A 27,598-nucleotide genomic window follows, 5' to 3' on the forward strand; every position below is an offset into this window, starting at 1 on the left:
AGAGAAGTCCAGTGGGACTTCTGAGCAGTGTAAGAACAGAACAGCATGACAGGGGTTTGGGTAATTGGCAGGACTCTGGACGCTGTCCAGAGTTTGACTTTTATCCTAGGTCAGAGAAGTCATTGAAGGGTTTAGAACAGGGAAGTGATCCCCACCTTGATATCCTGGGCAAAAGGACCTAGACACCACACTTACAACTGGAATTCCATTTCAGCGTTAGGATAACTAAGCAAAATGTACTGAACCCAGTCTGTGCCAACGACAGCGGGGCACAGCTGAATGATGGAAGCCAGTTGCCATATGGTGAGCTGCTTTATAGAGTGGCCCCTGGGGCCGTGAACTGAAAGTGACCTCCAGCCAACAGCCTGTGAGGACCTGAGGCCGGCCAACAACCGCCCGAATGAGCCTGGCTGCAGATCCTGCCCCCGTCAGGCCTTCAGATAAGACTGCAGCCCCGGCTGACATCTCGGTTGTAGCCTCCTGATTGACCCTGAGATACAGGCCTCCAGGAAGTCTGCCTGGATTCCCAACTCAGAAACTGGGAGACAGTAAATGTTCTTTTAAGCCATTAAAGTTTGTAGTGATTCCTTGAATAGCATAGATAATTAGTCCATCTGCCCCACTTCATAGTTTATTCTTTTAACTGCTACAGTATAGAAAATGAAATAATTACTGATTTTTTTTTTTTTTTTTTTTTTTTAATCACTGGCCGCTGTAAGGAACCTAGGAAGTGTGCGAGAGTGCGGAGACTAGTTAAGATCACTGCAGGGGAGTCATCCAGGGTAGACTGGCCACGATGGAAATGAAGAGAAGTGGACAAATCTTTGACTGTTTTAGAGGTGGGGCTGGCTGGCCTTCATATTGGGTTGGGTGGGGGAGGAAAGAGGAAGGAAATCATAGATGACCCACACGTTTCTGTGATGAACAATTCAGTGGGTAGGTTGCCGTGTATTGTGATGAAAATACTAGAGGAAGAAGAGGCTTGGAGGGGAGATCAAGAGTTCAGTATTGCTCCTTTTAAGGTTGAAGTGCTTTTGAGAGAACCAAGCGAGAGGTGTTGGGTGGGCATTTGGATGGACACTCCTGCAGCTCAGAAGAGAGGTCTGCGCTGGCATGCTAATGGGGGGGTGGTGTTCATTACAGTGATGACTCTATGCCACTAGGGACAGAAATCTGACTCCCAAGTGGTTTGAAAAATGGAGACCGTTACTGGTTCACGGAAGAAAGTCTAGAGTCAGGTGGGTTTCACGTGTGATGCACTAAGGGTCCTCCTCTGTTCTGTGCTTCTACGCTGCTCCCTCGCTTGGTGGGTTTATCACGGGCTGGCTTTGCCCATGATTGTGTGGGGACTGCTGACAGCAGTGAGGGCGACACCCTAGTTCATGTCTAGTGCGAGTGTATGAGTTCTATTCCTCACTCTCCAGAGCACGGGGGGACAGGGGGTGTCTAGAAGCTGCAGCAAACCTCTCCAGTTTGGATCAGGTCTGCCAGTCACCGCACTGTCCCTGACATGGGCGAGAGTCATTGGCATGTCATTGGAATTAGAAGCCTTGCAAATGGATGTGATTACCAAGGTTGAGAACATAGAGTGAGAGGAGATGTGACTTCTAGACTACCCCCAGAAAGGAGAAGCAGCCAACAGAGAAAAACAGGCAAGGGCACTGCCCCAGGAGCCAGGAGGAGAACGCCCTTCCAAGAGGGCTGGTCAGCGGTGCTGATGTACCGAGAACCCGAGCAAGAGGGCGCTAGAGAACAGCACGGAACGAGGGGAGGTGGCCCCAGGCTGAGCACCGCCCTTCTGCGTGAGCGGTGGATTGGGAAATGCACTGATGGGACTGAAAAGTGGAAAGTAAACAAACCGGGACATTTCATTTATGACAGGCGACACATGGCAATGGAAGGACAGACTTTTTACAACAGTGCTAAGACAACAGGCTAGCCAGGGGAGAAGAGTAAAATCGGACCCCTACCTCACTCTACACAAAAATAAATTTCAGGTAAGGCGAGTCCTCATTGTGGAAGGCAGACGTAGAAACCATTTAAAAGAAGATCCTCATGCCCTGGCCGGTTTGGCTCAGTGGCAGAGCCTCGGCCGCGGACCAATGAGTCCTGGGTTCGATTCCAACCAAGGGCAAATACCTAGGTTGTGGTTCGTCCCTGGCCCTGGTCAAGGTCATGCGGGAAGCAACCAGTTGATGTGTCCCTCTCACGGTGATGTTTTTCTCTCTCTCCCTTTCTCTCCCTCTCTCTCTACCTGAAGATAGAAAAATATCCTCGGGTGAGGATAAAATATATATATATATATATATATATATATATATATATATATCCTCGTGACCTTGGATAGGAAGAAATTTCCCACAAAACAAAAAGCCCTGGCCAAAAGGGAGATTCGATTCAAAAGCATCCATTCATCAACAGGGCCACGGAAGAAAGTGACGGCAGGCTGTGAATGTGAGAAGACACTGGTGGCACATGAGTGATGCTGGTGACGTTGTGTGCAGAGCAGCGCTGTGCACTCGGGCTGTGCGGCCGTGTCCCCTGGTCTGTGCTGTCCTGTGGCCAGTGCCGTGGGGAGGGGCTGCTCTGTAGTTCTCCGCTGTCGGTAAGGTAGCTGCCAGCCAGATGTAGCTACTGAGCCTTTGCAATTGGATAATGTAACTGGAACTGAATTTTTAAAATTTTGTTCACTTAAGTTTAAATAACTGCATGAGACTAGTGGCTAGCAGACTGCAGACTTCTAAAATAGACGAAGAACCACAAATCAGTGAGTCGATGGGGGGGAAAGGGCAAAAGTATTAAAAGGAAACATTTCACAAAAATCCAAATGGCCAACAAACAAATGAAAAATGACTCACCCTGGTATTACTTGGGGAAATGCAAACTTAAAACAATGGGACACCCTTACACCCAGGTCAGACCAACAACAAAGTCAAGTGTTGCTGCATCAGGACCCTCCTCCACGGGTGAGAATGTAAACCTGGGGCCTGTACTGAGAGGCACTGCTGTGCTACACAGCAGAGAGAAAGAAACATGCATATTACCAGCAACCCCACCCCAGGGTCCAGAAACTCATGGGTACAGATACAAAACTCCATGGCAACAATGTCCATAATTTCCCGAAGCTGGAAACAAAGAAACGTGCGTGAAAGGATACATACATTATTAAATAGTCACATGGTGGTAAACCCTGAAAGAAAAATGGACAGATTAGAGCTACAAGCAATGGCATGGATGTACCTTGTGTTTTGTTGAGAATTTTTTTGTTTACTTGAGCCAAACTGACAACATATGCTGGGAGAGCGAGATCTCAAATGCTCCAAGGAATAACAGTGTTGCCCTCGTTGGTTTGGCTCAGCGGTTACAGCATAGAGTCGCAGGTTCAATTCCCAGTCAAGGGCACGTACCTGGGTTGCAGGTTCGATCCCCGGCCCCTGTAGGAGTTTTTCAGGAGGCAACCAATCACTGTGTCTTTCTCACATTGATGTTTCTCATTCACTGTCCCTCCCTCCCTTCCACTCTACCTGAAAGTCGATGGAAAAATATCCTCGGGTGAGGATTAACAATAACAACAAAAAGAGTTATAGTTTTGCAGCAGCTTCTATGCTTTTTAAATAAGGAGGGGCTTTCAGTGTTTTTTGTTTTGTTTTGTTTTGTGGTATGTGCCCCTAATGGGAACCGAACCTGGGGCTCTCTGGTCCGCAGGCCAACGCTCAACCACTGAGCCAAACTGGCCAGGGCATTCAGTGTTGAGTGAAGAGAAAGAAACACAAATTATTCTTACAGAATGATTCCATTTAGAATTCAAATCAAACCCAACTAACTATATATTTTAGTATGTGTCCAAAGATGACAAAATGGGGTAAAGGAGGCTCCTGATGGGGAAGGGATGCTGGGGTGCCTGGGCTGGTACCTGTTTGCCCTCCAGAGCTGCTCGTTTATCGTACAAAGAAGTCTTCTACCATTGCTTACAGTGTTTCTAAAAGAGTGAAAGTTGATGAGGAAGTGGGAAGGAGATGGGGGGGGGAGGGGGACAGAGATGGAGACCCACAGAATCAAGAAAGACTTGTGTTTGCCTGTTTGTTTTGTTTTGTTTTAATGAAAGTTCCTAAAGCATGGGATTTCAAACTTTTAGACCTCAACCGACAGTGAAAAATATTTTCTACACCATGAGCTAGTATGCAAACATACTGGGTTCTACTGAATCTAAGACTCATTGATTATAGGAGGCACCATTATTTTATGTTCCATTTTTTTAAACTGTTATCAAATGAAGAACATGCTGTCTTGTCACTTGGATGTTCTGTTTCATTTTGTTTATTTAAAGCACTTTTAGACTTAAATAGCTAAAACTGTTCACCCCACCCGAGTGATTCCTTGAGACCCCACCTAACTCAACCACACAGGAACATTTTTCAGCAGTTGTTTCTCACCCGTGGCTGGCTTTCATCCTCAAAGTGGGCTTTCCTAAAATTTTTCAGAAGTTTATCCCCCAAACAAGCCGTGCCTGGTCTTAGCATGTCCCATACCTCTTGCTAAGCAGCCCCAAGCCCAGCACTAGTGGCAGCCAGCCTCGGTTCACGGCCTCTCTCGGGCACCTCCAAGCCCAGCATAAGCAGCAACTCACTGCAGACCACTGTGTGGCTCCTACCAGTGGCCCTGGGCCAGGCACAGGCAGCATCTGACCTTGGCCTGCACCAGAGCCTCTCAAGGGGCCCCAGAAACAAAACACCTGGTAATCACTTCAGACCACACTAGAGCACCACCCTACCAGCTACACAACTGACACACCTAAAGAACAAACTTGGCAGGCATCAGAGCCCACTAAGCAAGCCCAGCTTTGTGGGGTCAGCCCCCACACAACAGCTTGTCCACTGTGCTTCACCATTCCTGCAAGTCAGCCTGAGGGTCAATCACTTGCATTGATGTCGAAACAGCAATCAAGGGTCATCTATATCAGGAGGTAAACACAACCCACATAAAGGATATCCCTGGAGCACCCAACTCAGGTGACAAGGGAGATTGTGCCACTGAGCCCCACAAGACACCTACTACATAAAATTACTTTGCCAACACTGAGAGATGTAGCAGATCTACCTAATACATGGAAACAAACACAAGGAGCCAGCCAAAATGGGGAGACAAAGAAACATGTCCCAAATGAAAGAGCAGGACAAAACTTTAAAAGAGAGAGAGAGAGAGAGAAACAATCTACAAGATGCAGAGTTCAAAACACTTTATTAGGATGCTCAATGTACTTAGGTGAAAAGTGGATGAATTCAGTGAAAACTTTAACAGAGATAGGAAAGATAAAAATGGAGATAGAAAAGAAAAAAAGAACCAGTCAAAATGAAGAATATAAAAACCAAAGTGAAGAATACATTAGAGAGAATCAACAGTAGATTAGATGAAGCAGAGGATCAACTCAACAATTTGGAAATCAAGGTAGCAGAAAACACTCAATAAGAGCAAAAAAAGAAAATAATTTTTAAAAATAGTTTAAGGGGCCTCTGGGACAACATTAAGCATACCAATGTTTGCATCATAGGGATACCAAAGGAAGGAAGAAAGCAAGAAATTGAAAACCTATTCAAAGAAATGATAGAAACTTCCCTAACCTTGTGAAGGAAATAGACATACAATTCCAGGAACGTAGAGAGTCCCAAACAAGTGAACCCAAAGAGGCCCACACCAAGACACATCATAATTAAAATGCCAAAAGTTAAAGACAAAGAGAGAATCTTAACAGCAGCAAGAGAAAAGCAGTTAATTACCAACAAGGGAGCTCCCATAAGACTGTCAGCTGATTTCTCAACAGAAACATTTCAGGCCAGAAGAGATTGGCAAGAAATATTCAAAGTGATGAAAAGCAAGGACCTACAACCAAGATTACCCAGCAAAGCTATAATTTTGAATCAAAGGATGAAAAGGAGCTTCTGAGAGAAGACAAAGCTAAAGGAGTTAATCACCACCGAACCAGTATTACAAGAAATGTTAAAGGGACTTCTTTAAAAAGAAGTTTAAAAAAAGATCAAAGAAATGAGTCCTCATCTTGGCAGGAGTAATTGGCTCTGAGCATCAGGAGGAGGCAGAGCTGCTATCCCACAGTGAGGGTAATGGTCACTTGGTGGTCCACTTGAGCACCTGTTGATACTCCATTCCCAGCTGTGACCATTCACAAGTGCAGCAACCCTGACCTGAGGAGGTTATGGTTACCAGAGGATCAGACCCCTAAGACATGAGGGTTGGGATTACACCACCAAGTCAGCCACCAAGACTAGCAGAAGTGACAGTTAGGGGCAAGAGGAATTTAGGATAGTGGAGGAGGGAGCCAGTGTGTATGAGTTGTGGTGCTGAGGTCAACAGCAGTGATGAACTGTAGGTCATCCCACTGAACTCCCTGTTTCAGGTGCCCCATGGGATGAACATACACAGGCACCTGGAGGAGCTTCTCCCCAAACAGTGTACAGGATGCAGCCTGTGGTGCAGGGGACAGACTGGGCTGCCAGGACGCACGCACTTGGACCTCCCTCCAAGAAAGAACTTGCCATTGCCGGCTGGTGTGGCTTAGTTGGTTGAGCGTCATTCCATGCACCAGAGGGTCACCAGTTCAATTTCCAGTCAGGGCACATACCCAGGTTGTGGTTTCAATCCCTGGTCGGGGTGCATATAGGAGGCAACCAACTGATGTTTTCTCCCTCTCTCTTTCTCTCTCCTCCCTTCCTCTCTCTCTAAAATCAATAAAAAACATTTTAAAAGGGAGGGAGGGAGGGAGGGAGGGAGGGAGGGAGGGAAAGGAAGAACCAACTTGTCATTCAGTTGTAAGCAGGACAGTTAGCTGGAAGCCTCTAGCCACAGTGTCTCTCAAATCCATCTCAGCTTTCGATCTGAGGCCATGCTCAGCCCCCAGCAAATGACTGGTCATGACCATGTTCGCCCAAACTGAGACTTCTCTAACGGACAATCTTGCTTGTGAAACTCCCACTGAGTTGACGAAGATTTTATCAGATGTAGATCATCCTCTAAGGCTCTTCCTGCCCAATCCTGCTTCCTTCCTCCTTTTCTTCCTCACGTGACAGGCCTGCATTGCTATCTGCAAGCTTGCCCTGATCAAATTCCTTCCTCTCTCATACCTTTCACAAACGTGACCCGCAGTATTAGTCTCCCAGGGCCACCATTACAGAATACCGCAAACTGGTTGGCTTAACACACAGCAATTTATTGTCCCCGTTCTGGAGGCTCGAAGTCTGCAGTCGAGATGTCCGTAGAGCCGTGCTCTCTCTGAAGGCTCTAGGAGGAAATCAGCTCCATGCCTCTCTAGCTTTGGTGGCTCTGGCAACCCTTGATGAGCCTTAGCTTGTAGCTGCACCAGGCCGGTCTTTGCTTCCACCATGACCATGGCATTGTCTCCTGTGTCTCTTCTCTCGAGCACCTGAATCCAGTATGATCTCTTCTCAATTTACATCTTAATTACATTTGCAAAGACCCTATTTTCAAATAAGGTCACATTCACAGGTACCAGGAGTTAGGACTTCAACCCGTCTTGGGGGAGCACTATTCTACCCAAATTCTCCCAGGAGCCCGCTTGCAATCAGCGTCTGCTTCCCAACTGACACAAAAGGGAAAAAGGTGGGTGGCATGCCAATTCGGTTTACACCGAGCATAACTGAGTCATTCAGAGGAACGCATCACATTGACTTTATTTACTTCATTAAAGCCCAGATACTGTGAAGCTCTTTCACACATAGATTTCTGTCAGATAAAAACAATAACCTCAGAGGTTGCAATTTCATTGCCCTGTAAGACATTAACCAGTTTTGAATCTATTAGCCAATTCATTTTGGCTTTCCTCATATAAATCTCTATTCCTTGAATTCTTACTGGTTCCTCCATTAATTACTGAGTTGAATAAAATCTTGGATGTGTTCATTATATATCTAAGAGTCATATTTTTAACTTGTTGAAAACTGTAAGATCACCTTGGATCTCCCTATGATTATGGACTCGCTTCCCTCTTCCTTCTTCCGTCCTCCGGAAACTTTTGGCTTCCCAAACCCGAAAGAACCACCTTCTGTAGGCCAGTCTTGCAGAAAAACCACTAGCCCATAATCTTGACACTATAAAGGTTTTATGTTCAAAGGCGACAAATGTCCATTGTGTTTCATCACCTACTAAATCTATGAAGTTTATGACTAACAGGAAATTAAAGAAGGCAAGTTACAGATTTGCTCAAATTCACAGGTTTTGCATGCTGGAACAAGGAGCTGCCTACATTCTGGGAGGACTCTGCTACTAATTCAAACCCACTGTGAGAGGTATTACACCCATTTTTGCAGATGAGGAAATCGAAACGCAAAGAAATGTAAGCAATTTAGTTGGTCTCAAAGCTGTCAACTGACACAGCAGGAACTCAAGTCCATATTTCCAGCCTCTATATTAGCTTTTTCTTACACCCCAGCTGGTGACTAGGGTCTCTTCCTAAAGGTTATATCACATAAGTTTTACCCATGTTGCAAATATGTGTATGACCATGCATACACAAAAAATAATGAGACATGTACAAGGAAATTCTAAAGTAAATACCACCATTATTTCTCTCCATCTTATCACAAGATATATCATGATAAACTCTCAAGTGAATCATGTTTCTTCAATAGAAGGGTAAACTATTTCCCCAGCACCGCCTTTCATTCTGGAGTATATGGCCTGGCCGTTACTGAGCCGGGAATGCATGGCCTGCAACTGGAGACAAAGGACAGCACCTGACTCGTAAGGAGCTAAAGTGGGCTGTGTGCCCAAGGTGAAGGTGGCTGCATTGGGACCAGCCTGCACTCCCAGAGTTAGGGTGGGGATGGATAAGCGCTTCCTGCGGACTAGATGTGGGACATGCCAGAGACAGCGAGCTCTCTTGTGGTTATCTTGAGTCCCACAGGCACTCTGCAAGGCCGGAAAGGACCCAGTTGCAATCCACTGGGGGCCAATGCTGATTTCTAGGGGTTGAGGAAAGAGGACCTAGTGAACCTCCCAAATGGAAATGCATCAGCCTGGACCAGGGGAACCAGGGTCTTCAGCACAGGACTCTCTGAGGAAGCTGTGACTCATTGGTCAGTTCCCAGTATCTGCCCAGCCTGAAGACCCAACCAGTCCCTAAAGAGCTTTCCTATTCCCTGTCTCTTTCTTCTCATTCTCCAGCACTTCAGGGAATGTGCGTGTAGCAAGACTGGAGAGGCCGGGGCAAGACGGAGAAGTGGTGGAGAACTAGTCACATGCCCCGATCCCCACTGAGGGAGGGGAGATTAGGTGCCAAGTTAGAACTGCCTGTTACCTAAAACAAGTAGAAAAACCTTGCGCCTAACTGACTTTTCTTCCAGGAACAAGGGAAGATTACCTCTGCTCAAAAAATGTTGTAAGGCCTGTGGGAGACAAAATTAAAGTGAATTTTTGTGTGTGTTAATCCTCACCTGAGGATATTTTTCCGCTGATTTTTTTTTTGAGAGTGGAAGGAACAGAAGGAGAGAGGTAAATGTTAATGTGACCTCCCACAGGAATGGAATCATACCTGTGACCTTTCGGTCCATGGGCCACCGCTCTAACCGCTGAGCCAAACAGGCCAGGGTGAGTTTGTAGTAATTTGTTATGATAGCCTTAGGAAACTAATATAGACAGTTTGGCTAGTTTTAAAAAATCTTTAGTTCACACTTTCTTCTGTTTTTTTTTTTTTTCCTTTTAGTTACCTTACTTTGTGTGTTACTTTTGGAAGTGTGAAAGCTGAAGGCTCACTGTCTTACCCTTACAAGTTATTTGATTTTTTTTTTTTTACCCAGAGACTTTGAGAATTTTTCCTTTATCTTTAAAGTTTAATCATTTTACTATATGTTTTAGAATTGATCCTTCTGTGTCGATTTTCTCAAGTAGCTATGGGTTCTTTAAATAGTAGATTCAGACTTTTTTATTTTTGGAATGTTTTCTTGGAATATAGGTTGACGTATTAGTTCTGGTCTATTGCTTTGATTTGCTTCTCCAATTATAATAATTTTAGACCTTCTTTACCTATCTTCCATTTATCCCCTTACTCTCCGGTCCTTTGTATTTATTTCTTTTTCTCATTTTTATTCTAATTGTTTTCCTGCCTCTTTTCAATGCTGCTTATTACATTTTTTAAATTTTTGTTTATTTTTATTTCTCACCTGAGGATACATTTCTATTTATCATCAGATAGAGTGAGAGGGAGGGAGAGAGAGAGACACATCAATGTGATAGAGCCACATCGACTGGTTGCCTCCCGCAGGACCCGACAAGGGATGAGGAAGAACTGCAACCGGGTACATGCCTCCGGCCAGAATCAAACCCGCGGCTCATTGGTCTGCGGGCCGACGCTCTAACCGCTGAGCAACCGGCCAGCACCTAAAGTTTTTATTTGAAACTCTTCTTTCTCAGGTACTTTATCATTTAGCCTTCAAGTCTGAGATGATTTTTTTTCTTCCATTTCTTTCTTGAATTTAATCAACTCATTTCCTTTTTTTTTTTTATTTTTTTTTAATCTAATTGGTGCTTAGTTTATTAATTTCTGATTTAAGGTGTTTTTCATATCCCCAATGCTTTTTCGGAAAGATTTAATTTAATTTTGTGTGTTGCGTAACAATTTTCTTCTGCTTTGTGTTCATTTTGGTGGAAGGAATTTTTGTTTGTTTTGTTCATCCTCACCTGAGGATATTTCCCCCCTGATTTTTAGATGGAGTGGAATGAAGGGAGGGAAAGAGAGAAACCTCGGTGTGAGAGAGACACATCAATTGGTTGCCTCCTGAACGACCCTGACCAGGGCCAGGGATCAAACCTGCAACCCAGGTACATGTCCTTAACTGGGAATCGAACCTGAGACCCTTTGGTCCGAGGGCCAGTGCTCTAACCACTGAGAAAAATTGGCCAGGGTCAGGGAAGAAATTTCTGTCATCTGAAATGTTTTTATTTTCCTTTTCTGTTTCCTAGTTATAATAGTTTCATGTTGATGAAAACTCTCCATGCATTCTATGAATAGTGCTTGGTGGTTTGGCGTTAGGTAACAAGACCGATAGTTCAAGAGTGCCCTCTTTGGTCAGAGTATTAAAGTGCAATTTATTTAATGGATGGCTTTCTTTTTGATGAGAGTGGAAAAGTATTATATAATCTTTGATTTTGGTCCTTGCAGGATCCTAAATTTCTTCTTCCTTCTTTTTCTCTGTAACACCAAATCTCCAAAAAAAAAAACAAAAAACAAAAAAACCAGTTCTCCTTTCTTTTTGCAATATTTCCCTCTTCTCTTTTTCCCTTTTTTAGGGCAATTACTTTGAGTCATGCTCATTTTTTAGTTACTTCCCTGCAGTCAGTATTTTAATCCACTAGAACTCGTTTATATAAAACAAACAAACATAAAACATATTTACATGGTTTTCTTCTCTCTCTTGTGATCTTAGGTGAATTTTAGACCCCCTTTCTCCATTTTCCCCGCCTTTCTTTTTTCAAACTTTTTCTGTTCAAAGACCCAGAAGCTACAAAGATAGCTCTGGTACAAACTATTTATTTTTCCATTTACTGGTAATTTGAGGTTTGTAATTATGTTGAAGGTGTGAAACCTGTGTGGTTTTATGTATTCTTTCTGTTACTTCATATAGTTTGGGAACATGTATGGAAGTATCATATTTCATTGGCCACAGTTACCAGACATTCCCAGGGCTTCTTTATTTTCTTAGATTCTAGACTTCAGTAAGTTAGAAACACACAACCTTTGAGTGCTTATCTGGAATTATGTTAGATTTATAAATCAATATGAAGGAACTGACTAGGATGTTAGGCATATACTCTGGAAACTGCCAGAATTCAAATCCTGATCTGCCACCTACAATTTATGTGGTCTTGGGCAAACTGCTTCACAACTCTGGACTTCAGCTTCTCCGTTTGTTTAAGAACAAAACCAACCCAGCTGGTGTGACTCACTGGTTGAGCATTGACCCATGCACCAAGACGTTGCCAGTTCGATTCCTGGTCAGGCACATGCCCAGGAGGCCGTGCAGGAGGCAGCCAATCAATGTTCTCTCATCGATGTTTCTATCTCTCCTTCTCCCTTCCTCTCTCTCTAAAATCAATAAAGAAAAACAAAACAAAAATTTAAAAATTAAAACAAAACAAAAAAAATTTTAAAATTCTGTATATAAAGTACTTAACATAGAACCTGTTACATATTAAGAAACATAATTACATCATCATTATATTATTATTGTTGTTGTTATTAAGTGTTCTTCACATCCAGAGTTTTTTTCAGAAAAATATTTTATTTTCACTTTTTTGTGAGTCTTATTTCTCTCTCAGTCAAGTTTTATTATTATGTTCACATTTGTCTTGTACCTTCTTTTTAATTTGATTCCTAGGCACTATATATATACATATATATATATGTATATATATATATATGTATATATATATATATAATTTTCTTTTTTTGAATTTGTTGGGTAACACTGGTTAACAAAGGGTATTTTATATTTTTATTACAATTATTTTTAAAATTATATCTTTTTTTTTTTTTTATCCTCACCCAAGGACATTTTTCCATTTTTTGTACAGATAGAGTGGGAGGGAGAGAGAGGGAGAGAGAGGGAAACATTGATGTGAAAGGGGCACATCGAGTGGCCGCCACCCGCACCACCAACCAGGGCCGGGGACAAACTGCAACCGAGGTACATGCCCTTAGCGGGAACCGAACCCGGGTCTCTCTGGACCGCAGGCGGACGCTCTAACCGCTGAACCAAACCGGCCAGGGCTAAAATTATATCTTTATTGTTGAATGTATTACAGATGTTCCTTATTTTTCCCCCATTGACCCCCTCCTCCCCACTCCCGCCCCCCTTCTGCCTTTTCCCACACTGTTGTCTGTGTCCATTGGTTATGCATATATGCATATAAGTTCTTTGGTTTATTTCTTCCCATTCCCCAACCCCCCTTCCCTTTGAGGTTTGTCAGTCTAGCAACCAATTTGTACTTTTTAATTCATTCACCTTTTCCACCCATTCCCCCATCCCCCCTCCCATCTGGCAACCAACAAAATGTTCTCTGTATCTATGAGAATGTTTCTGTTCTGATTGTTCATTTTGTTTGTAGATTCATTTGTTGACAGCTATGTATTCATTGCCATTTTGTTTGTTCTTATTTTTTATCTTTTTCTTCAAGAAGACCCTTCCACATTTCATATAATAATGGTCTGGTGGTGATGAACTCCTTTAGCTTTTCCTTGTCTGGGAAACTCTTTATATGGCCATTGATTCTAGATTCTAAATGACAGCTTTGCAGGATAGAGTAATCTTGGTTGTAGGTTCTTGCGTTTCATCACTCTGAATATTTCTTGCCACTCCCTTCTGGCCTGCAAAGTTTCTTTTGATAAATCAGCTGACAGTCTAATGGGAACTCCTGTAGGTAACTAACTGCTTTTCTCTTGCTGCTTTTAAGATTCTCTTTGTCTTGAACCTTTTGCATTTTGATGATGATGTGTCTTGGTGTGGGCCTCTTGGGGTTCATCTTGTTTGGGATTCTCTGTGCTTCCTGGACATGTATGTTTGTTTCCTTCACCAAGTTAGGGAAGTTTTCTGCCATTATTGTTTCAAATAGGTTTTCGATTTCTCGTTCTCTCTCTTCTCCTTCTGGCACCCCCAAGATGCAAATGTTGGCATGCTTGAAGTTGTCCCAGAGGCTCCTTACACTATCCTCATTTTTTTGATTTTTTTTTTTTCTTTTTGCTGTTCTGATTGGGTGTTTTTTGCTTCCTTATATTCCAAATCGATGGTTTGCTTCTTGGCTTTACCTACTCTACTACTGAATCTGTGTAAATTATTCTTTATTTCAATTAGTGCCTCCTTCATTTTTGACTGTGCATCCTTCATTTCTGACTGATCCTTTTTTATGCTCTTGAGGCCCTCACTAAGTTCACTGAGCTTCTCACTAAGTTCATTGAGCATCCTTATAAGCAGTATTTTGAACTCAGCATCTGTTAGGTTGCTTATCTGCATTTCGCTTAGTTCTTTTCCTGGGGTTTTGTCTGTTCTTTCATTTGGGACCTGTTTCTTTGTCTCCTCATTTTGGCTGCCTCCCTGTGTTTGTTTCTATGTATTATTTAACAAGAGGTATGGGACTAGCTGAGTCCAGATGCTAATTGTTTGAAAGAATTTAGGAAAACCAGAAGCAGGATCCAAGACAGGCCAATCCTGTGGTTGAGCAAGTGGCAACAGCTTGGGTGGGCCTGAAAGTTGGGTGGGGCAGGGCGGGGCCTCAGGGAGTCACCAGGGCGGGGATACCAGTGTGAGCCAGGTTGCTGGCGTCCCAGATATGGCTTCTGTCTGCCGCCCCCGGGAAGGGCTCACCAAAGGAACAAAGGCCTCTTACAGCACATTTGTCCCCACAAAAGCCCCCTCTCCAGCCCTCGCTCCAGTGCCAAACAGCTCAGTTCTTCCCTGTATGTCTCTGGCGCCCCTCGAGCTGCCTCCCCTCCGAGCTTAGAGGGAGAGAGTCCGATAAGTCCATGAGCCGGCCCCTTAGAAAGCTGCCTGGGGCTCCAGCCAGGTCAGCCTCCCTGAGCCTCCGTTCCCGCTGGTTTTTCCAGCCAGAAGTGATGGGGATTCTCTTCCTGGCACTGGAACCTTGAGCGGGGCACCTGGTGTGGGATGGGGACCCCTCAGTCCTCAGAGAGGACCTTCCCAGCCGAGGTGTCCTCCTGATTTTATCCGCCACACGTGGGTGTGGGACCAGCCCGTCAGCCTCCGCCCTCCTACCAGTCTGGATGTGGCTGCTGCTTTAATCCCATAGTTGTAGGACTTCCATTCAGCTTGATTTCAGGCAGTTCTGAATGATGGTTGTTCTGTAGTTTAGTTGTAACTTTGATGTGGTTGTGAGAGGATGCGATATCGCGTTTACCTACGCCTCCATCTTGACCAGAAGTCCGTCCCCTACAATTATTTTTTAATAGTTTTTTTTTTTTTTAATCCTCACCTGAGGTTATTTTTCTATTTTTCTGAAGATAGAGTGGGAAGGAGATAGAGGGAGAAAGGGAGAGAGAAATATCGATGTGAGAGGGACACATCGACTGGTTGCCTCCCACATGACCCCGACCAGGGCCGGGGATGAATTGCAACTGAGGTACATGCCCTTGACTGGAATTGAACCTGTGACCTATTGGTCTGCGGGCGGACGCTCTACCACTGAGCCAAACTGACCAGGGAAAATTATTATTATTATTTTTTGGTTCATGCCCTTAGCAGGAACCGACCCAGGACTCTCCAGTCTGCAGGCTGACGCTCCAACTACTGAGCCAAACTGGCCAGGGCCAGGGATATTTTTATTACAATTATTAATGCCATTTTTTTTTTTTTTTTGGCAGTCTATTCGTTACTTCTTTACCTTCATATACAGAGACACTATTGTTTTCATCAGTTTTGGATTCAACTACCTTAGAGAATTCTCTTATTCATTATTTTTTCACTTGACTCTTGTTTTGTTTTTTTTTAGGTAGACAAGAATATCATCTGCACTGATAATTTTCCCATGTTCTTGCTGATGACTACACCTCATTTTTCTTTGTTGTTTCTTCCATCGGCTAGGATCTGCGATGCACTGTGTAACAACCACAATGAATACCGGCATCCTCGTCTTATTTCTGTTTTAGATAAGAATGTGTCTAGTGTCTCACTATTAATTATGATGTTAGCTAATGACTTGATGTACATGTTCTTTATCAGGGCAGTGCATTGTATACTGTGACAGTTCTATTTTTATCATGTTAGTTTAATAATAATTTTTTTAAGTTAATAAATTTTTATTTAAGGAATGTCACATGTTCTGAGTCCTCCCACACACTGTCTTGGTTTCTCCCAACTTGGATTCTTAATCCCTTTTTTTGCTCAATCCAATTGTCATTTCAGTCAGTCCTATATAACAGGGATATAGATGATCATATGATCACAAACTATCTGGTCACTAGCAACCTAATGGACGGAGGACATCTGCAAGACTCCAGAAATCTAAGGCAACTAAGTAAAATCTCATTGATTACCAATGGCTATTACAAAATCATACATAACTTGTGTTATATTTATATTGGAGAGTGCTCAACTAGACAATGAAAATAAAGGTTAAGAAAATGTTCCCAGCCCTGGCCGGTTTGGCTCAGCGGTTGGAGCGTTGGCCTGCAGTCCAGAAAGACCCAGGTTTGGTTCCCGTTAACGGCACGTACCTCAGTTGCAGTTTGTCCCCGGCCCCGGTGGGGGTTGTGTGGGTGGCAGCCAGTCGAAGTGTCTCTCACATCGATGTTTCTCTCTCTCTCTCTCTCTTCCTCCTTCTCTCCCTCCTGCTCTATCTGAAATGCAATCCGGGTGAGGATAAAAAAAGAAAAAAGAGAAAATGTTCCCAATAGGCTGAATGCTACCAACGTAGCAGAAAGAAAACCTAGTGGGAAACTATTGTGGTCATGCCCACAGCAAATGAGAAACTGCAGTAATAATGTTTTTTAAGTAATCTGCTAGATATAATTTGCTATTGTTTTATTAAGAGTTTTTCCATTATATGTTGATATTTGTGTTTCATTTTCAAGGCTATCTTTGTTAAACATGAATATCAGGATTAATGAATATCGTAAAATGAACTAAGAAGTCTATCTTTCTCTATGCTTCAGAACAGTTTATATACCATGGAAACTATTTCTTCTTTAAAATTTGAACAAACTTGCCAAGCATATTTTTCTTTTATGTAATCCTTTGGTACCTTTTGTTTTCTATGCAGGCTTTCTTTCATTGTCTTCTTAATTTTAATCATAACTATAACTTATTTTTGAATAGATGGTGAAAATCCAAGTTACAAAAGGACACCTACTCTTATTCACTATTCCCCAGAGACAACCACTGTTCCTTTTGAATCCTTTTAAATATATTCTGTGAATATATGAAGTGAAGGTGAAAGTATTTTTTACACAAAAATTCCACACTATACACACAGTTGTGCAACTTGCCATTTTGCATTGTACCTCATAGGCTATGGTTCCACATTGGTGCGTGTAGCATTGCCCTGGTAGCCCTGATGATCTGTTGGCCAGCTTCGGCACCCCTTGGCTCGAAGTAATATTCCTTAGCTGGTTGCATGGCCTCCATCTCCGCCTTCATCATCACAAAGCATTTTCCCTGTGTGTGTCTAATTTCCCACAGCCATCTTCTCATAATGATACCCTACTCTCCTCCAGTACGGTTTTGTCTCTTTGTGTTGTTGTTGTTCATCCTCATTCGAGGATATTTTTCTATTGATTTTTAGGCAGAGTGGAAGGGAAGGAGGGGGGGGAGAGGAGGAGGAGGAGGAGGAGGAGGAGAGAGAGAGAGTGAGAGAGAGAGAGAGAGAGAGAGAGAGAGAGAGAAACATTAAACATTAATGCGAGAGACACACTGATTGGTTGCCTCCCACACAACCCTAATGGGGGCCAGGATCAAACCTGCAACCCAGGTATGTGCCCTTGACTGGGAATCGAACCCAAGACCCTTCCATCCATGGGCTGATGCTTTAACCACTGAGCCAAACCAGTCAGGGCAGCTTTGTCTTATTTCCAAATAAAGTCACATGCTGAGGTACTGTGGGGTTAGGATTTCAACATATACAGAGTGGGGCAAAGGTAGGTTTACAGTTGTAAGCACACGAAACAGAGTTTATTCTTGTATTATTATTTATTACTGTATTATTTTCCATATGAACAACTTACTTTTGCCCTACCCTGTATATATCTTTTTGTGAGGACACAATTCAAACTATACAACCTTGCTCTAGAATCTTTTGGGAGAAGGTGTGTGGGAGGGGGGGAGAGAGAGAGAGAGAGAGAGAGAGAGAAAGAGAGGTGTGTGTGTGTGTGGGGGGGGGGATGTAAAAAAGCCAAGGATGCCAAACCTTCTGCAACCGCTGCATTCAGCTGACCTGTGTCACATTTCTAGGTAATAAAGTTACAGCTTCAGCAATCACTGTGAGCACACAGTGAAGTTACCTAAAGCTTCGATGGATTTCAGAGGAATATACAGAGCACTGCTCCTGGTTTGTGCTTCACTGTCTGCAAGCTCCACCTTCAGCCATCGCCCTGCCACCTGGCACTTGACAGCAAGAGCTGCAAGCTTGAGTTAAAAGAAAAAAAAATGTACTAAGACGGGTCCAATGACACCCCACTCCCCAGTCAGATCACACAGACTGCAGGCCAGGGAGACTTGTTTGCTTCTTGTGCTATTGTGTTCCATGGGTCTCCTCTTGCTGTTTTTATGAGCTCCCTTGTCACCCTTTGAGAGGGACAAGAACGCACAGGTGGAACAGTTCTTGAAGTAATCCCAACTGCTCTCAAGTGTCAGTGGAAAGGACTCCTTTTGGAATTTGACACCTGCTGGCCACTAAACCTATTAAATGTCTATTCACTGAGGGCCAGATTTTACTGATAGGTACAATCACACCTCCACCGAGAGCCCTTTCTGTCTTTCCTGGGACAGGATTTGAATTTTTGCTTGTTGTCTCAGAATTAGCATGCACCCTTTCTTTGCTTTGCTGTAGTATTTTCTGCTATTAATCCACTTATATCTAAGTGCTTTGTCTCTTTCTTCCCCAAACACACCTTAGAGCATTTCTTGCTCTTTTCAGTGGTCAAGGAATTTTATCCTAATTTCTAAAGACAGTAAGAAGTTATCCTTATTTTCAAGTAGGAATATATGTTATTGCTTTTCATTACTATGACCTCTTCCAATGATATCTATTTAGTGGAGGTCATTTTTTTTTTTTTTGGTAGGATGACTACATAAGTCCAGATGATCCTTCTGCCAATATTTATTCCCCATTGTGTATTGTAAAGAGCTATGGACAGTTTCTTTATATTTTATGGTAGAAAATAATTCTTGCCTCATAGATTACATGATAGCTAGCTGGGACTTTTTTAAACGTGACCATTTTGCTGGGGATAGTTATTTTCAGATGATTATCTGACTAATTTTTATAAATGCAAACAACGCAGAGAGTTTTATTTGTTAATTAGCTACGCTCGAGTTATTTTTCTGTTGACCCAGAGAGAACTGGCTGAAAAAGCCTGGTGGACGTCATTCCTGGGAAGGCAGAAAGCAAACAATCCTGCCTTCCCCAGACCTTGCAGCAGCAACAGTTTTCTAGAAAGTGGGAAAGAGAATGTAAGGTTACATTTGAATTAAAAGTGTTACTTTCTCTCCAACCAAGAGAATGGCATTCTTCCATATTGCTTCTGCTGGGCTCAACAGGGAGACAGGCATCAGGATGCACCGTGTGGGGTATGAGGTACTATCTCCCTTCCTTTCAGAAGTCACCTAACAAAATCTTTCCCAGAAGGGACATGCCTACTCACAAACCAGTCGTGTCGATTTTCATCTATACCCTGCATTCTAGAGTTTAGACTCTAACCTAGGTGTGGTCAACTTGGGGGGACTCCATGCCTGCCAGGGTCTAAGAAGTTGGAATTTAGAAGATGGTATGCCTCCTGCTCACTTCACGAGAACATTTAGACTACAGTTTGATTCCACACTATTATCAGTACTTCCCCTCAAAAATTCTACAGTCCTTACCTCCCAGGTCCCCAAGTAGGGTGAGGTAAGTAAGGTACTCTCCTGGGGGCAAAACTTAAGGAGGTCCTAAAATGTCTCAGTAATCAAGTAAGTAATATTTTAATGCAAAAATTTAAAAAAAACCAAGTTGGCAACTAGGCCAGCTGCTAACTGCCTATCTTTGTAAGTAAGGTTTTCAGGGCCGAGATTAGGGTGAGAAAAGAGACAGAGTCGTGCAAGCGCAGGAGAGGGTCCAATTGGAAAGTCTGATATATTGCTCATCATGCATTTTTTCCATTAATTTTTATTTTTAAAAATATTGCACTAAAATATTTATCTTGATTATTGAGGGTATTTGCCTTCTTCTCTGAATCCATAAATTTTGCAGTTGAAGCAAGTGCCTCTCACTAGCCTCGCCCTAGTCTCGGCCCTGAAAAATACTTACCAGTCAACAAAAAGCTGTCCACCGTCCTCAACCACGACTCTTTAAGAATCAGGCTGGTCCCCTGACCATCCCTCGGCTTACAGATGCCTCCACCAGGTCTCCTTGTGCCCTGATGGGTTTCAAGACCCGTACCTCCAGCTTTCCCGGCACGTGTATTAAAACACATTGCGCTCAGATTGGCCTCCATTCTGAGCAGCCGGAGTGCCTCAAATACATGTAACTTTTGCACTTCAGCTCACGTTATAAAATGATCTCTACCCCTTCTCAAAGTTATCTGTCAGTCTTCGCCAACCACCTCCTCCACAACGCCTTTCAGAACTGAACTGACCCGCAGCGGTGTTCTCTCCAACAGTGTTCCTGCGCCCCAGCCCTGTGCTCGGCACGGAGACGGGGCGGGGGGTGACGGGACCCATACCCGCTGGAGCCTCTGGGGCCACAGGCGTGTCGCACGCCCCGTCCAGCTCGCGGTCCCGCCGCCACATCCTTGTGCCGGGCATCGTGTGATCGCGTCTGCGCGCTCCGCCCAGTCCACCGGCGTGAGAAAGGGCTCGCGCCGCTTCCAGGTTCTGGCCGGAGGGGACTGAAAAGCGCGAAAAAGCTCCCTTTGCTCCAGCGCGCAGGCGCAGCGGTGCTCACCGCTTCCCTCGGCTGGGTTCCTGACAGCGCACGGCGTGCGGGGCGCTCGACTGCCCAGCGGGGGGCGCCACGAGGAGGACGTCCGAGGCCCGTGGGGGCTCTCTGGAGGGCGTGGTGCGGCCCGAGAGGCGCGGCCGGGGCAGGCGCGTGGGCGCCGGCCTGATGAAGCGAGTGACGCCGGGTGACAGCGGGCGGGGCAGCGGGCGGTGTCGAGTGCACGCCCTCCGCTTGGCCGGGCCCGGAGGGTCCTCGGGCTCCGTGCGCGCCGGGCCGGTCGGGCTCAGGCACACGGCTCGGACGCGGCGCCATGCGCGGGCCCCCTGCCTGGCCGCTGTGGCTGCTCGTGAGGCGGGGCCCGCTCGCCTGTGCATGGACACCTGCCGCCCGCGCACCAGTGTCCTGGCCGCAGCCGACCGACCTGGGGCCGCCACGGCTTTGGGGCGCGGGGCCAGGGCTCCTCGGGGTTGCGGGAGCCGCGCGAAGCCCGCACCGCTGGACAAGCAGCTGCCAGGGCGGGGGTCCTGGGGGTCCCGGCGGCCCCGGCGGCCCCGGCGGCGGAGCGGGCCTTGCGCGGCTCCTGGGGCTGTGGACGCGGCCCCCCGGCGGCCCTCGGCTCCCGAGCGCCGTGCTCCCTGGCGGACCAGCCGTCGCCGCCCGCGCAGGGGGACAGGCCTGGCGGCGCGAGCGGGCATTGCCTGCGGCCGCGGCGGCCCCTAAAGACGACTCACGGCTGCGCCCCGCGGCGGCCGGGCGCTCGGAGGCCCAGAAGCTCCTGGGGCTGGCGTATCCTGAGCGCTGGAGGTTGGCAGGTAGGGGCCCTTCCCGTCCTCTTCCTTCCCCTCTGCCAGCCAGCACACCTTCCAAAGCGCGTGGTTCCGGGGCCACAGAGAAGGGACACTGCGGGGGCAGCAGAGAGGAGGACAGGCATGGCCTTTCCCCCGGGGGGTTGTCCCGACAAGTGCAGGACGCGCTGGACGCAGCGCTCAACTCAGAGTTGTCGAGCCTTTCAGGTCAGCTGGGCACCTGTTTGAAGAGTCATTTTATGTTTGTTTTATTAGCTTGACACACATTGTCAAAGGGGAACAGTATCTCTTTCGCAGTTTGGGTCTGTTCCTCTTTGACTCTGCCGGCATTCTCTGAATCGGCTGGGTTTTGGTTTTTGTTTTTCCCCCAGCTCTTACTTTTAGAAATGATCTCCAGCCAAAAATATACTTTTCTGGTATTTGGCATTTATATTAATTTAAAAAACATTATTTACTTTAGACAAGTTTATTAAGTCAATAGTTTTGCTGTGTGAAGCAAAACAATCAAAACCTTGCAGATTTGTCTCGGTGTTTTGGTCTCCCTGAGTGGTAAGGAGAAAGTTACTTTGCTCTTTTCAGAGTAATCAGTCCTGGCCCAGAGTACTGATCTGTGAACTCCAGAAGTTTTGAGAAACTAGATCATAACCCAAGTAAATAAATAATTTTTAAAAGAAAACGTTTTTAGAAACAAAATCCAGATAAACAGACAGTTTTCTATAGCTCCTCATTTTTAGCCATAATTAGAGAAATGTTTAAATGCAAGTTTTTCAGGCTTCTCTAAATCTTCATTTCTTTAATTGTGTGCTGGGCCCTGGGGTTCCATTGGTGAGCAGAAAGAAACATGGTTTCTGCTTCTGTTGGGCTTCCAGCTTAGTGTGGGGGGAGAAACACTAATGAAATAATCTAATGACTAGAGATAAAAGTGCATCTGTGATGAAGGCTTGCAAAGAAGGCCTGTGAGGCTCTCTCAGTGCAACATCTGAAACCAGTGAGAATCCCACATTCTTTGCTACAAAACCATTGCCTTAGAAAGGATGCTCCTAGACAGTGGTTTGTGATGTGAGCAGGTTGGTGCTGTGGAGGGGGCGGTTATAGTGGGAACATTTTACCTCTCACTGACAAAGCTTAGGGGGATTCTTGGTATCACTGAAGTATAAAGAGAATTATTTCATCCTTTGGTTGTATGCAGATTTTGATGGAAATTAAGATCCCTTTTTCTTTCAAAGGAAAAAATTGAAAGTAGGAGCTCTCATGGACTGAGCTGCTTGAGAGAGGGGCTGTGTCTGATTCCTCTTTTCCTCTCTAGTTCTCAGTGTGTGTGGCACAGAGAGGGGCTCAGAGTACCTTAGATGAGGGAATAAATGATAGTAGGACCAGGCCCAGATTGAAGCCGACATTCAGAGACCTTGAGCTCTATAGGGTGTGTCCACCTTTCTGCATTCAACTCAGAGTAAGTGTATGGAAACTCAGTTTTGTTTTGTTTGTTTCTGAAATATTAAATGTCAGGAAGGGTTTAGGTGTCAGGCTTTTCTGGTGCCCGCACATGCTTGGCCTTCCTGGGTAGCCCAGCCCTGTCTCTCTCATGACCATTGTCTCCGCACCCCCTCTTACCATGTCCCCACATGTCCTACCATGCTGGTATGTTGAGAAGACAGCCTTAAACAAAGCAAGAGCTGTACCTCCTTTTATTTTAAGAAGGGGAGCTATTTTGATAAACCACATTGAATAATTATGAACATAAAATTTGAGGAAATAAGTCTGGGGTTGTACACTAATTTTTAAAAACTTTTTAAACAGGTAATAAATACATATTGTATCTTATGAGGAAATCTGATGAAAAACCCTTATTAGGACATATGATTTTCTCAGAAGTCATTATATATGATGACTTTATATATATGATGACATTATATATGATATATTGAAGCCAGTCTGGATGTTGGCATTAGTGGGATTAAGAGGAAATGAGGGGGTCATCATTAATTTGTAATTTACCATTATAAGAACAGCCCCAGATGATGGCACATCTCTTTAAAGTGTTAGAGATAAAGATCAGCTGTGTGTGTGTGCTTATTTTTTAATCAAGAAACCAAAGAAAGCTGAATTAGAGAAGGAATTCCAATGTTAATTTATTAATTTTGATAGAAACAAATATTAAACAAATATTTTTCAAAAATTAAGCTATGCACTTGAATAATATTTTCAGCTGTTTGCAGCGATTTATGAATATGCCACCTGAACTACGTGACTAGAAAACTTTGATCTTAAGTAATTTGTATCAGAAACTTAAAAACGGGGCCTACTGTCTGAAGTGTTCACAGACGTGTGCAGAGAAGTGTTACATTATTTCCATTCCCAGCCCCTCTGCTCCTCCTCCGCACATCACACCCTGTGTAGGAATTTGCAGCTATCTTTCTACAGCTGTGACCTACAAAGTCGCTCTCCAGTCTTTTCCCACTGATAAGTCTTTATTTTATCACCGTGGCAAAAGGAGTCTTAAAAGATACAGGGGCTTCTTAGGGGCCCATGTGGACTGATGGGATAAGAAGTAATTGGTCAGAGCCCTCTTGCTGCACCTGGCAGATAGAAGAGGTTGCTCGGGCTCTAATCATCCCAGTGAGTCAGGCAGGAACAGTGTGCATAAAATTGGGCCTTTGGAGTGAGCTGTGGGCCCTTCGGGTCCTGTGAGGTTGTCATGGTGCTGCCAACCTGGAAGTTCTTTGTATGGTGGGCCTGTGGGCAGAGGCTGCTGCCTTCCCCACCCTCCCCAGGTAGGTTCCTAGACACACATCTGTCCCCCCACCCTGACATGTTCACTCGGGGCCTCTGTGAAGGACTTAGGAGGGCACCTCGCATTGAAATTCCTGATAAGGACTTGTGTGGCTTCAGATTAGGACCGTTCTTGGAACCCAATGGCCACCAGGAGCTTTTACTGAATGTGTGGTTGTATTTCATGGAGCTAGAACATGAAGTGACCAAATCAGTGGAGTATGCACCCATGGATCCAGTGAGCAAGGAGAGGATGAGTGATGCTCAGAGCAACTGTCCTGAAGCCCAGTTCGGGGCCGACGTTGTGACAAGGACGGTGAGGCTGAGCCTTTGACGTGGAGACTGCTCGGGCAAGCCGGTCTGTTTGCTGTGGAAATGCCGTGTTTCAGAGAAACATGAGCACTCTGTCTGTGAAAGGTGCTAGTCGGCACTGACTTAAGTGTAAGATACACATCAGGTTTGGAAAGGACTGACTAAGAAAAAAGTAAAATATCTTGATTACACGTTGATTAATATTTTGGATATATTGGGTCAAATAAAATGTATTAACTAAAATTAATTTTACCTGTTCTTTTTACTCTTTTTAATGTGGCAACTAGAAAATTTTGTTTTATTTTATTATTTTTTTTAATCCTCACCGAGAATATTTTTTCCATTTATCTTCATATAGAGTGAGAGGAAGGGAAGGGGAGAGAGAGAGAGAAACATCGATGTGAGAGAAACACATCAATTGGTTGCCTCCTGCATGACCCGACCAGAGCTGGGGACCAAACTGCAACCAAGGTACATGCCCTTGATCAGAATTGAACCCTTGACTCTTTGCTTTGCGGGCCAACACTCTAACCACCGAGCCAAACCGGCCAGGGCAACAACTAGAATATTTTAAATTACAACTCTTGAGCACTAACAGTTCGACCTTGCACCAGACCCGCCAGGGCTCATCTTGGTTCTGCTGAACAACATGAACCTGAGAAGTTTCCTGAAACCTCAGCAGAGTTCAGAACCCTGCTAGTCTCTCAGCCTCTCATGTCCTCACTTCCTTCCCTGTCCAGTCTAGGTGCCAGGTTCCTTCACTTCAGCCTCTAAGTGGCATGCCTCCTCTGCTCCTTTGTTGCCACCTGTATCCACAAAAATATCTAGACACCCCAAAATGTAACATGATAAAAACCTGAAGCTGCCTTTCCTCTACTGTCCCTTCTCGCAGAGAGTGGGACCGCTGTGTGTGACCCCTGTGCTGACGCCAGACACATGGTCATTCTTGACTTCTTGCAATGACCACAGTAATAAAGATAAAAGTTAATATTTATTGTTTACTAGATACTGGGTGCTGTGCCAGATTCTTTACATGTGTATTTAATTTACTGCTCACAACATTTCTATGGCAGAGCTGTTGTTTTTTTTTTCCTTTATTAATTTTTAGAAAGAGAGGAAGGGAGAGGGAGAGATAGAAACATCGATGAGAGAGAGAACATTGATTGGTCGCCTCCCGCATGCTCCTCACTGGGGATCTGGCCCACAACCTGGGCATGTGCCCTGACCTGGTATCGAACCAGTGACCTCTTGGTGCATGGGTTGACACTCAACCACTGAGCCACACTGGCTGGACCAGAGCTATTTTCATCTCCATTTTACAGATGAAGAATTTGAAGCACGGAGAGGTTGAGTGACTTAGGTCGAACGGCTAGGTGGCAGTTAAGGTGTTGACCCTGTCAGCCCCAACTTCAGAAATAGCCCTCCAAATCCTTCGTCAGGTCCTGTAGAGTCTAGTTCTTAAACATATCTACAGTCCTTGACACCTTCCTTATCCTCTTTGCTCCCACCCTAGTTCTCCTCTCACCTGCCCGGAACAGTGTTTACTGTCTGTCTGTCTGTCTGCTGCTGTGCTGGCCTCCAGTCCTCTCCTTTCACTCTGCATGCAGCCAGAGTGGATTATTTAAAATGCAGACCTGTCGGAATCACTCCACAACTTCAACCCTTCTGAGCCTGCCTTGCTGCAAGGTCCCTGCTCTGCTGTATGATCTAGAACCGGCTACCTCTCCACTCCTTTCTCAGTAGTCCTGCCTGCGCACCTGAGGTGTACCCTGCAGCCGTTCTGCTCCCTGGCCTGCTCTAGGCCCCTGAAGGCTAGGCCCCTGCTGTTTTCTCTGTTTGGAAGGTGGGAGGATGAGGAAGACGGCTTTGTCTCAGAATGTGGTTCTGCATTACATGAACTGGGTGACCTTGGGCCAGCTCCATCACCTGTCTGTGCTTGAGTTTCCTCTCTGAAAAACCCAGAATGGCCCTGGCCGGTTTGGCTTAGGGGTTAGAGCATCGTTCCGCCGACCAAAGAGCCACGGGTTCGATTCTGGCCAAGGGCACGTACCTCGGTTGCAGTTTGTCAGAGGCAACCAATCGATGTGTCTCTTTCACATTGATGTTTCTCCCCACCCATAATAATAATAATAACAAACCCAGAATGATGGCAGGGTTGTTGGGAGGATTGAAAGAGACATTGTGTATCAAATGCTTCAGATAGTACTGGGGACCCCTTAGTGCTGCGTCTTTAGTCCTTGAATGACCGCAGGGGTAGCTGTACCTGAGTAGTAGATGACTTGTCAAAAGCTCTACACCATGGACATGCTTTAAGGCGTCCTCCTCCACCCCAGACCTCGTCCTTCCACAAGCTCCCTCCCAGCAGTCTACATTTGAGGATTTCTTTCCTCTTTCTTTCACCAAATGCCACGAGTCAGTAGAATGAGGGTGACAGAAAGATAGTTTATCTGTCAAGAGACAGATAACGTAAGTTGCCAAGATCTGTTACAGGATAGCAGTAAGCCAGAGGCTTAACCTCGGAGAAAAGATGGAGAAGAGTTTCAGGGTTGCAGGATGCTCAGCATGTCGAGTTTAGAGAGAGATCTGAAATAGTAGTGATGCAAGTTTAAATTATTCATTAATATCACAGACAGTGATACATGATAAAACCTTAATGAACAAGAGCCACGAAAAGCTGAACACGTCTTCTGTTTTACCTTTGTCTACATTCAACTTGTAGGAGAAAAGAGGCAAACAGCAATAAAACAAGCTGTTAACCTTTTTTTTTTTTTTATTCAGATAGAGCTGGAAGGAGAGAGAGGAAGAGAGAGAGAGAGAAACATCGATGTGAATAGCGGGAACCGAACCCGGGTCTCTGTGGACCGTAGGCTGATGCTCTAACCGCTGAGCCAAACTGGCCAGGGCCAAGCTGTTAAGCTTTTTAAAAATTAAATGGAAAATAAAAAAGATAAAGAGTGAGGGGATATCCTGGAATGAGTTTGAAGTAGCTAAGTTTCTTCCTCTTTGTGATTATTATCACTACTGTGTGAGAACTGGTGTTCAGA

At 44.9% G+C, this 27,598-nt stretch overlaps 1 protein-coding gene and 1 non-coding gene across 2 annotated transcripts in view; one reads left to right on the forward strand and one right to left on the reverse strand.

Annotated features, from left to right (window-relative positions):
- Positions 1-16,414: 16,414 nt before the first annotated feature.
- On the reverse strand, positions 16,415-16,533 carry LOC118640800. Its single transcript, XR_004961455.1, has one exon. It is a non-coding gene; the product is annotated as a small nucleolar RNA SNORA32 (small nucleolar RNA).
- Positions 16,534-20,956: 4,423 nt separating this feature from the next.
- ABCB10 (ATP binding cassette subfamily B member 10) overlaps positions 20,957-27,598 on the forward strand; it is a 34,601-nt gene continuing 27,959 nt past the window's right edge. The window contains exon 1 of the mRNA XM_036277394.1: positions 20,957-21,479. Within this exon, the coding sequence (XP_036133287.1) occupies positions 20,978-21,479 (502 nt within the window). The 5' untranslated portion in view covers positions 20,957-20,977. The remainder of the gene's footprint in view (positions 21,480-27,598) is intronic.

This window comes from Molossus molossus, unplaced genomic scaffold (assembly GCF_014108415.1).
Source record: "Molossus molossus isolate mMolMol1 unplaced genomic scaffold, mMolMol1.p scaffold_m16_p_23, whole genome shotgun sequence".
Classification (NCBI taxonomy): Eukaryota; Metazoa; Chordata; class Mammalia; order Chiroptera; family Molossidae; genus Molossus; species Molossus molossus.